General features: G+C 36.5%; 1 protein-coding gene across 1 annotated transcript in view; it reads left to right on the forward strand.

Annotated features, from left to right (window-relative positions):
- The first annotated feature begins 7,368 nt into the window (after nucleotides 1-7,368).
- LOC117989435 (uncharacterized) overlaps nucleotides 7,369-14,495 on the forward strand; it is an 81,135-nt gene continuing 74,008 nt past the window's right edge. The window contains exon 1 of the mRNA XM_034976790.1: nucleotides 7,369-7,887. Within this exon, the coding sequence (XP_034832681.1) occupies nucleotides 7,756-7,887 (132 nt within the window). The 5' untranslated portion in view covers nucleotides 7,369-7,755. The remainder of the gene's footprint in view (nucleotides 7,888-14,495) is intronic.

Consider the following 14,495-nt stretch of genomic DNA (forward strand, 5'->3'; position numbering starts at 1 on the left):
TGTGCTTGTGTGTTGTGGGACTTGGTTGAAGGAACACACTGCTTGCAGATGTTATGTTATAGTAAGTTCATGAGTCTATCCTGGTAAGGAAGTGTCCTTCCAGATGTTATGAGTCTATCCTGGTAAGGAAGTGTCCTTCCAGATGTTATGGAGTTTATCCTGGTGGGAGTGTCGTCCGGGCCAGACTCGTAAGAGTTGGTTGAGGGGACACACTTCTTCCAGATGGTGTGAGTTTATCCTGGTAAGAGTGTCGTCCGGGCCAGACTCGCAAGAGTTGGTTGAGGGGACACACTTCTTCCAGATGTGGAGTCTATCCTGGTAAGAGAGTGTCGTCCGGGCCAGACTCGCAAGAGTTGGTTGAGGGGACACACTTCTTCCAGATGTTGTGGAGTCTATCCTGGTAAGAGAGTGTCGTCCGGGCCAGACTCGCAAGAGTTGGTTGAGGGGACACACTTCTTCCAGATGTTGTGGAGTCTAGCCTGGCTGGAGGGATGCACTCGCTCAGTCCAGATGATGTTCGACCCTGGTTGAGGTTCGGGCCGCACCTGAAGAGGTCGGTTGAAGGGATGCACGCGCTTGCTCCAGATGTGTTAGATGAATGGACAGTGTCGTCCGTGCCAGATTCTTATGGGTTGCTTGAAGAGATGTGCTCGTCTTGTCCAGGTTGCACGCTTTTGTTGTGACATGCGTTGGTGACATGTTATGGTTGCGACATGCTATGGTTGCGAAGTAATTTGGTTGTGACATGCTTTGGTTGTGTTATGCATGCTTTATAATATGTAGTTTTTGTGCTTGTGCTGATCGTCAGGATGGACGAGCGGATGTTCTGACGATTGGAAATTGTTTGTGCTTGATACTTACTAGCTCCCGTGGACGGTCGCATGTCAGAATGGCCGTGTAGGCGTGTCAATGTTATAATAGGTTTTACTGTCATAGATTCCGTGAAAAGAAACGTTGCATGAAGGAAGCTTTACTCTGTGAAAAGAAGCCATCTTGGATTAGCCGGCAGAGTTGGATTTTGACAGACACGGGTAGGTTGTCAGATTCAGAATTCACTCTAGCCTTTTTATTAGAATTCAGATTAGCTTCGGTAATTCGAGATAGGTAGCTTTTAGCGTGAATAATAATGATCGTGATATTTAATTCTGTGATTGTGATAATGTAGAATGTTTGTGTTAAATCGTAACCTTAAAGTAATTCTAACCTTTAATGCTATCCGGTGACTTTGTCTGCAAAGCACTATTAATAATGTTCGCGTAGTTGTTAGACGAATATGGAATATTAATTATATTGGTGAATATTAGAGTAATTCGTGAGTTAACGGTTGGCTCAGTGGATAGATTATTATAGTGACATCCGTTAAGGTTATTTCTGCAAACGCTAGTAATTTAGAGTGTAATTGGAGATATACCGGCAGTTGAGATAATAATTAGTTTAAAGTGATAGTTTAGTGTGATAGTAATTTGCAGTTAACTTTGATAGTACCCGCTTTAGAAACGTATAACCCGTTTGGTTAAGAATCATTGATGACACTTGTGTAGGGTAGACACTACCCTACACAAGAGGTAGGGTAATCAGACAATGAGTTTCCCATTAGATCGAATAGCTTGCATTCTGGTGGTTTCGAGGAAACCGGGCACGAGCTGGCGATCCCTTGAGTGGGATTCGCGTAGGTATAGTGTGGCGATTGCATACCTGGATGAATAGTGTTCGAGGCGCCGTAGCGCACGATGCTATGGCATTCGGTATGTAGACGCGCATAGAGTGGATAAGGTAGAGCTATTGTGATATTGCGAGTAAGTAAAGAGGAGTCAATAATATGATCTGGTTTAGATAGTGAGTGTCAATGCAATGATTAATTTAAGAGTGTTCATGAAGTTGAGATTGATGATTGAGCTAGTCGCCACGCGAGTTTCTTGCTGGCTCTTCTCGCGGTAGGCTGTAGCATTCCGAACCAGTGGTAGATTGTCTTTAGATGATCAGATAAAGAAATGGCTAGTGATTTGATTCAGAGGTTGCAATAGCAATTGTGCCCTAATCACATGATGCGATGATGCTATGATGATGATGATGATGATGATGATGATGATGTTGAGATTAGGTTAGAGTGAGGTGAGGGGTCGCTGTGAGGGGTGGTTGGAGGCGACCTAGGTAGGGTTAGGTTAGGTTTACCTCGTTACCTTGCGTTGATAGTTTCCCTGTGCTATACGTGAGAGTTTCCATGATAATAATTGAGGATAGTCCATGTAATTTGATAACACAAGAATATCGTTAGTTCACATATGCGGCCTGGTTCATTTTAAGAAAGTAAATCCCGATTCATCCAATAGGTTGTTTAAAGTGCTGAGAACTAATTGTAAAGATCATTGATTAAAGTACCTAGTGGTTAATTACTACGTTCTGATACGTTCTGATGTCGGCTGAGGATTAATAATAATAATTATCGGTCATTCTCCTTCCTATTTCTGATGTACGTGTCTAGCGCGCCTACATATTTTTATTTTGCCTTTGTGTTTTGTTTGTGTTTGTAAATGTTGTATTAACTTATAATTGGCGACTACATTTAAAAAGTTATATTTTCAGAATTAAGTTTTTTTTTAAATGTATTAGTGTAAGTAGCCGTAAGTTAATCTAATAAATAAAATAAAAATAAAATAAAATAGTGGTTCCTGGTCTGCATTATTAAGGGAATCTCTGTGCAAAATTATGACTTTGCTTTCAGCTTTGATGAGTCAGTCAGTGAAGGAGTCAGAATATTTTTTTTTGTAGCATTTAGAAGACTGCTTTTAAAGAATATGGACGTGTTATGGAACAAAAGATTTAAAATAATATAGGCACTAGCCGATTCCCACAAATATCATCGACGTCGACTTGGAGTTTTTTAACCGACTTCCAAAAAGGAGGTGGTTCTCAATTCGGTCCGTTTTTTTAATGTATGTACGCTGATTCTGTCGAGGTTTCTGGACCGATTTGCAAAATGTTTCAAGATCCTTATGAAATTTTTCTCGAAATCTTTCCTTAGTGCGCGTCTACGTAATAGAGAAAACCTACATACAAAACATGTTTTTAGATCTACCAGTTTAGGCTTTGCGTTGTCGGTCATTCTTCAAGATACCTACTTCTACAAGGTAAATAGCGTGATGTGACAAACTTTACAAATATTCAGTTTATATTTTAAGTAAGTAATTAACTTTAGTGCTACAAGCAAATTCAATAAAAATTAAAACAAAAAAACTGTTATAAAGTGGTTCAGATTCCAACAGCACTTTATAGGGAAACTTCAAGTGTAATTATTTAGAAAGAAAAGAAGTTATTAGCGAACAACCGACTAGCAGTCGAAAGCAGGTCCGCTTACCTGGTTTTTTAACATTTTAATAATATTATGTATTTTATTACATTTTAAATCTATTTTTATACCATCTATTGAACTCAGTAATGTGTGAACAAGAGGCGTCTTTAAAAAGCAATTTGAACATTGTTCGATCTAGTTCTGGTTCAGGTTCTGTTCAGCTTTAAAATTAGTAGTGTATGTGTAGAAAAATCTCGAAATGCAACTAACAAGGAAGTTAATTAGTAGTTGCAAGAACCGGTTTGCAACTGGAGAATGTACGGGCAACTAACAGCACTAACAACATGTAAAAACAAAATACGAGGACATTTTGGCAATCGAACTGTCATGTTGATTTCTTTTGAAATGTTGGTAAAACTATTTTAATCCCAAACTTTTTATGGGATACAATAACAGAGTTACTTTTGTAGTGTAAAATTTAATTTAATATTTTGCTCATTTACTTTTATCATCAGGGTAAAGTAACTAATTGTCAGTGGTAACTAAATAGGTGGGTACGTACCTACTTACTTATTTGTTGAAACTTTATTTGCCATAACTTGCGTTCAATTAAGAATATTTAAATAGATTTAATAATATTAAAATCTATAAGTACTAATATCATAAATGCGAAAGAGTGACTGTCGAGTATCGACTCACTTTTTCCCGGCCCATCGCTTAAAAGATTTTGACGAAAAGTCTCGAAGACGTACATAAACCACTTTTTTACCGACTAATCTATAGCTCAACGAGTTGTGAAGCGCCAATGGGCATGGCACTTAACTACTTAGTTCTAAAAAACCATAGACGTTAGGGTCCCAAGGTGCTAGACTGGCGACCTCCCACCGGAAAGTACAGCGTTGAATCACTAGGTGGACATACGGCATCAAACGAGACGCAGAGAGCAGTAGCCGCTGAATTCAGGCTACACAACGCCGTGGCGTGTGGAAGCCCCAACAAGAGACATAATATGTCCAGCTGTAGGCGTTTATCGATTGATATTGATGATGATGATGATGATGGTTTAACTAATGTAATACCTAATATTATTACGTACATTTTATATTCTAAGTTATGCTCTATTTATAAGACGATAAAAATATTGTACACCCAGTAGCAACTGCGCAAATCGGCCAATAACTTAGATTAAGCAAGATTAAACTGCGTTGACTCAGGTGTACCAACGTTTAAGACTGTTTGCATTATTACTCATGATTAGTCAGTAGCGAGCCTTATCTGTACAGATTAAATAAAATATGGGGTATGATTCTAGATTGTTGTCAGATTACAACATTGAAACATTCATACTTGCTGATATTATTTAAAGCAATTTACAATAATTATAATTGTTCCTACTAGCTGCATAAGCTACTTCATCATTATTAGGATTTCGTTGTAAAACAAGAGACCCTTATAGTTTCGTCCAGTCCATGTGTCTGTCTGTCTGTTATAACAGCTACTTACATAATTTAAAAATAAACTGTAAAAGCTGTAAAGTTAAATGTAGCACATTATATTTTAAATTTTGAAAATAATTATGTAAGTGTGTATATAAAAACTTCGGGATAAGTATTACCAACCTCCCGAACACAAAAAGCGAGAGCCAAAAACAATTTAGCCCTCGAGCGATACGTCGTTTATAGGTATTGATATGTGTGCGGAGCGTCCCCCGCCTCATACCCCCGATTGCCATCTCGACCTGTCGCGTAAGTACTTATTATACATCGGCATGAACATGGCATGAACATAAAAGTTTCCGCCGCGTTATTCGCGACGATCTCCTAAAGCCTTGACCCTAAAATACTGTCGCCTTTACGAGGCCGTAAACCTTTCATCGTTGTCTACAATTGAGAATGCTTGTCTATAAACTACCGACAAAACCCAATGTTAACCTGGAATTGTTTATGAACAATCACGCGAGGAAAACTTCTAAGACAAGTTATACTTTTTAACTTCCGACGTAAAAAGAGGAGTCCTATATTATTCTTAAGGCGAGTCACCGAGGCGGGCAGCGCGGCTTTGATGTAAGCCGCTTGGCAGCGTTCAAATTCTGTGTTTCAAACGTTAAATTTGATTTTAATAAATTATAGAAGTCCTAACCAACCAAAATTTAGCAGGTTCTCTGTAGTACTTCAAGACAAATATTTCCATACAAAAATTATTTGCCAAGTCAGAAATTTAAGTATTAAATAATTCGTTTTAGGCTTTTATTTCGGCTTATTTCAAGATGTTATTTGATCGAGTGAAGTACTTCCTATTGTGTATCAAAGTAGCACATTCTTTAGACAATGTCTTTAGGTATATTGTATATTTTTAGCAAGGCCATTATTTAATAGTAAATACCTAAAACATTTGATCTAGCAAACCAGTTTTTTCCGCTTAGCCTCGGTGACTCGCCTTAACCCCTATGTAGGTATGGTTTTAATATAGCCTATGCCTGATGTGGCATCGCAACCCTCAATCGGATGGACTGATTTAAATGCGTTTTTAAAGGCAACCTGCCCTAAGTATAGAGATACAGCTTAGATATCAGATCTACTTAAATACCTATAACAACGAAACACAAACTTACAGACTTACGTGAAAATTATCTTCACTTCGTAAATTCTATACTATAATGACTCTACAGAATAATTATTTAAAGTGTCTCTAAAATACAGATTTCATAACATAGATTGTAATTATGTGATTAGTATCTATAATATCTAACCCATACTCAATGAGTGAGAAAATCTTGACCCAAAAACATAAAACGCGCATCAAACTAAATTGATTCTACGAAACTGGCTGACCTATTATTAAAACATTAACAAGTTTTTGGCCAATCTTCAAGAAGACAAAGGCGGTATTTCCGCAGGCCAAACAAAAAATGTTCAAAGTATCAATTTTCGATCGACGACGTAGGTCCGATAGAGCGTCCTTTTCGTACCAAAATTGTGTGCAGCCGTCCAGGCTTGTCTAGACAAAGTCTGCGAGATTAAAGATGAGATGAATACAAGCTGGGACGAGGAAAGAAAACGAAAAATGCCTTTTCGTAGAGAGGCTTGTTCTGTCACGTACACTGAAGTCTTATTTAATCCTTTTGCGCAAGGTTTTATGAAAGCTCTTCCTCTTGCAAATATATTATTATTCCGTGTATTATAACAATGAAAGGCTACATACAGATTTAAATTAAGTTTTATAATTTATAACCAACAAAGTTTAAACATGAATCTCATACAACTTTGTTTTTAGGGTTCCTTATCTCCAAAGAATAAATGGAACACTTCTCTCTGTCTGTCGTTTCTGTGACAAGAAATTCAAAACCTGATGACCTAAAATCATAAAACATGGCAGGTAGCAATATCTTATACTTAGCATAAGTAAAGGGAAAAATCCGAAAACTCCGAATTAGTGGTAGGTAGGCACTAGGCATGTAATTTTATTGGTAACATCACAAAAAAAATAGAAAGTGTTACAGTGGTACGGAACCCTTCGTGTGCGAGTCCCACTCGCACTTGACCGGTTTTTTTATTGTAAAATGGAATATTGTTGTCGATAATAAATCTTTTTGATATTGTATTAATCAAGAGATAAAAAATTCATAAAGCTCCTTATAACAAAATGGTATTATTGTTGATACGACAACCATTAATATTTTTTATTAATATGGCTTCACGACGCGAGAACCATAAACTCGAACAAACGAGAGAGGCGGGATACTTTTTACCGCCCGAACTCCCATAAAAACGTGAGCCCTGAATTAGCTCGATTCTTTGTCACCCCTTTTGAACAACCCTAAATTTCTACTACCACCGTCTTTGTCTAACAATAACCACCACATTCCCAAACTGCATCAAGGAAAAACAACGTAAAATCACCCGAGATGAAACGAGATAGAATAAAATATATGCACTAGTAGAGAGGACAGAGAGACCCGCATACGTAGTAGTATGGACGCACACTTTGTAGTGAGAGTGAAGGAGAGGAGGGGAACCCTCGTGCCAGAGCGAGAAAGACATAAAAATTAACTATCAGAGGGGAGAGGAGCAGAGCTTCTTCAGGCGGGGTGGTTAGTCCGCTTTCGACCGCGCTCGCGGTAGCGTCGGCTCTCGTGAAATGTTCCAAGGCGAACGATTCAACTTGTGAAAATAAATTTTCTTGTGCATTTACGTTATTGATATCGTAATTTTTGTTCCGTTTGAGTTTTGATTATTTCTTCGCTGCGATCTAAGAAGAAAGGATTGTATTTTAGAGAAGAAAATACGAAAAACTTTGTCGTACAAATTATCATGTTCGACGTGCTACCAAACTTACGCATTGAATAAAGTTTGGTATTATCGGCTGAAAACTTTATTATGTCGATATCGCTTGGATTTATGTGCCGGTTATGATAACAGAGGAACTTTACTAGGACGTTGTTGTAAAACATAGAGCTACCAAAGAAGATGTGTGCCAAAATGTTATTATATAATTTTTCCTTGTTTTCCGCGATCGTTACCTGGATTGGAGTGCTTGCTGAGGAGGAAGTGTCATCTCCTTTGAGAGTTGCCCAATGTAGAGCAACATGTTTACAAAAGGTACGTTCTGTTCTATATCCTACACATATTCACATAGAAAACAATCATTTTGCATGGTAGGTAATTTTAATCAAACCACAGGTGGCATCAGTTAGTGCTTCAGCCACAAAAGACAATATTGATAATCAACTAATTAATATTACTACTAATTTTATAAGTTAATAATTTCTTTGGTCTACAATAAATAAAATACAATACGAATTCGGAAACTTCTGAAACTAGATAAATTCCTAGTTTCAGAAGTGGGATTCGTACCCACGCCTTCAAAAGTCAGGGCTACAGCATTTCTTAACATAATATTAAGATCTATTATATTATAATATGTGGAAACTCGTTCTATTGCTCTACCTAGGCATCATCGATTTTATAGTTTAAAATTTTCATATTCTAGAGCAGCATTTTCCGGTGTTTGTTTGTACTGAAAAATGGTTTTTTCTTATTGCTTTCGGAGAGTTTTCAATTCGCTTATGACATCAGTGTTTTCTATTTTGTCTTATAGTTTAGTGAGATTTAGTGGCAATAAGTAATCTTTTTACTTTTTTATGTAAGTAACTAGGTAGATACCTACATCTTTACCAATAAGCCATAATTTTCAGATGTGTTGGCAAAACACTTATTTTTTGCTGTTCATTCACCATAATGCTCACTGTCTCATTTTACCTTACCAACAATTTTACGATCTTTTATTTATTAAAAAAAAATTACGTCCATATCTACATTTTTTTTAAATATACTTAGATATCTAGGTACCTTGCAATGAACAAATTCCAGGCAGAACTTCTTGACCAAAAATTGCCAATGATCAAAAGTACCTACTTACTATGAATACCTAGATACCTACTTAAGTGAAATAGGTATTTAATAGTATCTATTGCTCTTTGCATTTTTTTTACACCATTCCTGTTACTTCCGCACATTGATTGAATTTATTTAATTATACTATATTGATTTTATATAGTATTTATATACATGTATATATTATATTATGTTTTATAGTATGTACCGATTAGAGTGTATATGTTTTATATATACCTATATATATGTATATATATATTATATTTATAGCTACATTGCGACTCCCCGTCTTACAGTTCTATAAGTTCTTAAGTTGGTATGGGTTGCCTGGAGGAGATCACTTTAGTGACAAGGTCGCCCTTTGTTTTTTAAGTGTATCCTGTATTCTTACTCTCTGTAAATCTATTAACAATAAAGTTGTTTTAAATTAAAATTAAAATGAATAGATACCTACCTAACCAATTACCTACCTATTGCTCTTTGCATATTTTTATTTAATTATATTGTCTGTTACGCTGTTGATTACTAAAAATAAAATATACCATTCGTGTTACTATGCCCGCAGTCCGCACCCGCCTTCCGCACATTGAACACATACCTATTATACCTACCTATACCAACTAGGAGCTAGCATACCTATTATACCTACCTATACCAACTAGGAGCTAGCTCCAGCTTCACTCGAGTAGTAGGTACTTCAAAATCCTTTTATAATGAAGGTTTATACTAAAGAGAAAATCTGCATACAAAATCTCAAGCTTCCAAAGTCAATGGTATTGAGCAGTATCTAATAATATTATGACAGTCAGTCTGCTTCTATTTTTAATTTTTTATAAGTAGGTAGGTACGGATATAAACCGTTACATTCTAGGTTCTACCATGAAAATAATGTACGATGCATTTTTGCACGTTGCATGCAACTGCACGATGCACACCCTGAACCGCAGATAGGTAGACTGTTCATTTGTCCCTCAATCAATCACCGTGTGTGCCTACCTACCTACTCGAAACCTCCGACGGCTTGCAAATAAATTTAACCGAACACGAGCTTCGTAAGCGCAATAAATGGCAAAGTATTTTTATAGCAGTGCAGCTTTTATGAATCTATATATATAAAAGGAGAAGGTGACTGACTGACTAACTGACTGACTGACTGACTGACTGACTGACTGATCTATCAACGCACAGCTCAAACTACTGGACGGATCGGGCTGAAATTTGGCATGCAGATAGCTATTATGACGTAGGCATCCGCTAAGAAAGGGTTTTTGTAAATTCAACTCCTAAGGGGGTTAAATAGGCGTTTGAAATTTTGTAGTCCACACGGACGAAGTCGCGAGCATAAGCTAGTACAGAATATTAATATTGGTGATTTTGCGTATCTTTATAACTTCTTTGTAAGAACGTAAATTAAATTTAAATTAGGTAGGTAGGTAGGTTGGTGAAAATATATTGGTGAAAAGTTGGTAAATTTCAACAGCTCTCCAGGCATGATCTGTACAGTAATTAGCTGATAAGGCTAACTTCAAGTTTTATTGTAACATTTTCAATAAAAAAAAAAGTAACAGAGTTACATAATATGTTAAAACTACAATAGGTACCCACTGTGCTATGTGAGACTAAGAAGGCAAGGCGATGAAGTCCTAGTAATTATAATAAAACCACTGTCACGTTCTTGCTCTTTCATTTCGAATAACCAGCGAAAACCTTTGCGACCGTCCATGAATAAATTTGTAGCTCCCTTGTATCACATTGTATTTTATCAGGTGGCAGTAAATAGAGCGATACTATAGAAGTCCTTTTAAAGGTTCACGTGGGCGCGGTCGCGGGCGGCTGCTAGTCACATAAAAGGGATAGTCAGTAACTACAAATTACATTTATGGAGGCACAGTTCCAATACAGATAACCGGGCAACCTGTTCGGAACGATTCAAATAAATAGCATAACCCGTTTAGATAAATCGTATCTGTAAATATTGGTAGATATAAATTGTGCTCGGTTATCGCTTGAAGGAACACCGATACACATTTCTAAGTTACGTAATTGCGTTTCCTTCACGAGATAGTTTCATAGTAAGTTTTCGGTATGACTTTGGCAGGTTTACTTAATACAATTTCAACAACTGAATTCCCTAAGTGGATTTTAAAACTATTAAATTCGCTTCTAACTTGACTTTCAGCCTAGATTTTTGTGACTTTGATTTAGAAAATATATTATGGTAGGTAGGTATTATATTATGTTTTGTCTTACCCTCTATTACCCTTTTTATTCCTGATTCTCTTATTCTCCTTATTTTTCTATTTCCCTCTTGCATCAATGTAAATACAGCCGCAAGGTCCCTGTATGACATAGTTTGCTTAGCCCTGGACTTATAGCCCCCAGCTGGGCTCGCACATGGCCAAAACCCTTCTCAATCTGAGAGGAGACCCGTGCTCTGTATTGAGCCGGCTATGGGTTGATGATGATGATGAAGACATACCTACATTTTATAAAAAGTTTCGCATTACTGTCAGTATCAGTACCCGTAGTATAAGATTTTACGTCTCACGAAACGTTGCTAGAGTTCGAGAATCGAAACAAAATAACATCAAAGTAAAATGGACCTAAAGAGCCTTGAATTGAAGTAAAAAATTCAATGCCACTGATTTTAATTTCGCAACGTTTCCGCTTGGAGCGCTGGCTGTAGATGTGTAGACAAACTTGAGCTTTAAAACAAGGCAAGTAAGATCCAGTTTACTATAACGCGGAAGTGTTTCGACTCTCGAATTCTAGCATCGTTTGGTGAGACGTAAAATCTTATACTACGGGTACTGTATGATAGACAACATGGTTTTGACAAGGGGCTGTTTGTTTAGTAGGTACGTAATGCCTTACCCGCCCTTCCCTTATTAGTTATTAGTAAATTAGTCTATTTCTTAGAGTATGATGTCATCATTGGCTTCCCCTAAAACGCCTTAAATTATTATCTAATTAATTAACTAAGTAAATAATTACTTAATGTTACATTTTTGGTACAAAATAGATCATGTTTTAGTAAAGATCGAAAGTAACTTAATACGTACTTAAGTAATAATAAACTTTTGAGGGGAAGTAAGTACAAAATAAAAAAAATATGTTTTGGTAAAAGTTGTATTGCATCTATCTATGTCCTATGTATAGGAATCTTGATTTTTTAATACAAATGATAATAGAGAGAGAGCCAGCTCGTGCCAGACCTTCGTTATTTAATACCTAAGCTGGAAGTTTCTCTGCGTATTGATCTCAACACAGGGAGCAACGATTAGCGACTATGAAGTTTGGATCATGGTGGCTTTGGGAGATAATAAGAATAAAGTAATTTTTTTAATTAGTAAATTGTTAAACTTTAAGGGCGTCTGGTAGGGGGTTGCCACGACACTGTGTGGCAATGCATGACGTGATTTCTAATACTATTCCGAAGAAAAAAAAAATGAGACTTGATAGTTATTTACTTTGACGTAATTTTTTTTACACAAACTGCTATCTCCCAAAGCCACCATGATCAAAACTTTATAGTTGCTGATCGTTCCTCCCTGTGTTGGGGACAGTACGCAGAGAAACTTCCAGCTTTTATAAAATAACGAAGGTTTGACACGCGCTTGCTCTTAGTCTATAACAAAATGTCAAGTATTTTATCCTATATAATTAATCCTTTTCCTTGTCGAAAAAAAAATCGAAACCAAAATTTCTATAATATAAAAATGAATCACTAAATGTGTTGCTCATCGCAAATCTCGAGAACAGCCGAACCGATTTCGCTAATTCTTTTTTATAATTATATTCCGTGAAGTACGAGGATGGTTCTTAAAAAATTTGAATCGACTGTTAGGCGGAACGAAGTTCGCCAGGGCAGCTAATAATAAATAATTATCTTTATTATTTTATTTTATACTGTACTAAATTTATTTCAGCTTCCAACATGGAGATTAATGTATAATTCTATCGGCTTAATAAGAATCTCGATTGAGTTTTAATTAACTTTTAAAATTTTACGATGGGTCTCTTACCAAACAAAATTTGAGTTTTATGTTGTTGCTCAGCCGTAACTTACCTAACTACTAGTTACTTACTAGTCGTTTTATTTTATTAATGGTTTAAAAAAAAATGGTTCCTTTTTTAAACGCAGTAAGTACTTAAAATCATATAATTATTAACTTACTTAAATATTTTGATAAGATCTGTGATCTATAAGAGATAAGTTTGTAAGTAATATCTATAGTACGCGACAGGTCGAGATGGCAATCGGGCTATGAGGCGGCGGGTCGCCCCGCATACCTCTACACCCGCACGTCACCCGCGCTATCCCGCACCGGTTTAGCGTGGGGGCTGTGCGGGGCGTCCCCACCCCGATTGCCATCTCGACCTGTTGCGTTCTAAGATAGGCAATATATTAATGTTAAATTTATTTAAGGACTTATCAAATTAAAAATTGACCATTTTACAAAAGAAGGAAAAACATAAGTGAGTGACCTACCTACTTATTTCTTTTAAGAGAATAATTTGTTGATTTACAACAGTTAAGTATAATATAATTAAGTATAATAAACCACATACTTCACACATCACATACCTAGTTAAGTAATGTTCTTGATTAAGAATGCCATGCTGACCAAGTCTGGATTGGCAGACTCTACACAGTCAATTTTTTAAATTATTCTCTCCGTAAGAACCATCCTCGTACTTCAAGGAATATTATAAAAAAAGAATTAGCGAAATCGGTTCAGCTGTTCTCGAAATTTGCTATCAGCAACACATTTTGCGATTCATTTTTATGTATAGAGAAGATAATATGCAGGTTTCCTCACGATGGTTTCCTTCACCGTTAAAGTATATATTTAGTTGCTCAAAACGCACATAGCTCTAAAAAGTTAGACGTGCGTGTCCAGAATCGGAAGTCCCTACCTGTCGAACAGGAGGCAAACGTCTTAACTACAGTACGCGGCCGAAAGTAATGTACATCGACCTTTAGAAGGAGATAGCGAATCTGTAGAGCACTGTCTCTGTAGACCGACAAAACGTCATATAGGTATGAGTGACAGAGACAACGCTCTACAAAGCCAAAATGTCACTCTAAAAGCCGATGTACAATAAGAATAACCTTCGGCCACGTATTGTACCTACTAGGCTATCGAATGGCTCTTATTTTCTCTCACTGAACGAAAATTGAACCAGACTTGAACCCGCACGTTTATAAAATCAAACACAAAATAGATAGGCTCCATTCGAATAAGGCTTTTGAATCGTCACATGTCAGTCAGTTTATATCAATCTACCACCGGCACCGGTTCAAATGGTTACTCCTGTCGACAAGAACTTGATATAATATAAGCTTTGTAACGGTTCCTTTATAATGTAAATTATATTTAAAGATTTTTTTATTGTAACATCCGAATGAAACACTTGATGACAACGTTTGATTTACTTTTAAGTCTCCTTACTCCTTTATGAAGGCTGATTACAAAGGATATTATTTTGGGCATACATTATGGATTAATATAATTGAAATAATCGATTTTGAACTTGGTTATAAAAAGCACGTCTTTGAATAACTTAGAGGAGTTTTCAAAAAGCTGATCTGCTAACGCTTTGAACTGCTAATTTCGTAAAGTAAAAAGTTATACTTAGTGAATTATAGAAATTGGTGCTTAAAACTTTTATAAAACATAGTATATTTTTTATAAAACTAATTATTTACAAAAAATAAATACCGTCCATCTTTCATGGGCATGGCGCTCAAGACACTAGTAATACCGCTCTGCATTGCCAGGCTAAGCGGTTGAGCGAAAACGAGGGCT

This window comes from Maniola hyperantus, chromosome 16 (assembly GCF_902806685.2).
Source record: "Maniola hyperantus chromosome 16, iAphHyp1.2, whole genome shotgun sequence".
Classification (NCBI taxonomy): Eukaryota; Metazoa; Arthropoda; class Insecta; order Lepidoptera; family Nymphalidae; genus Maniola; species Maniola hyperantus.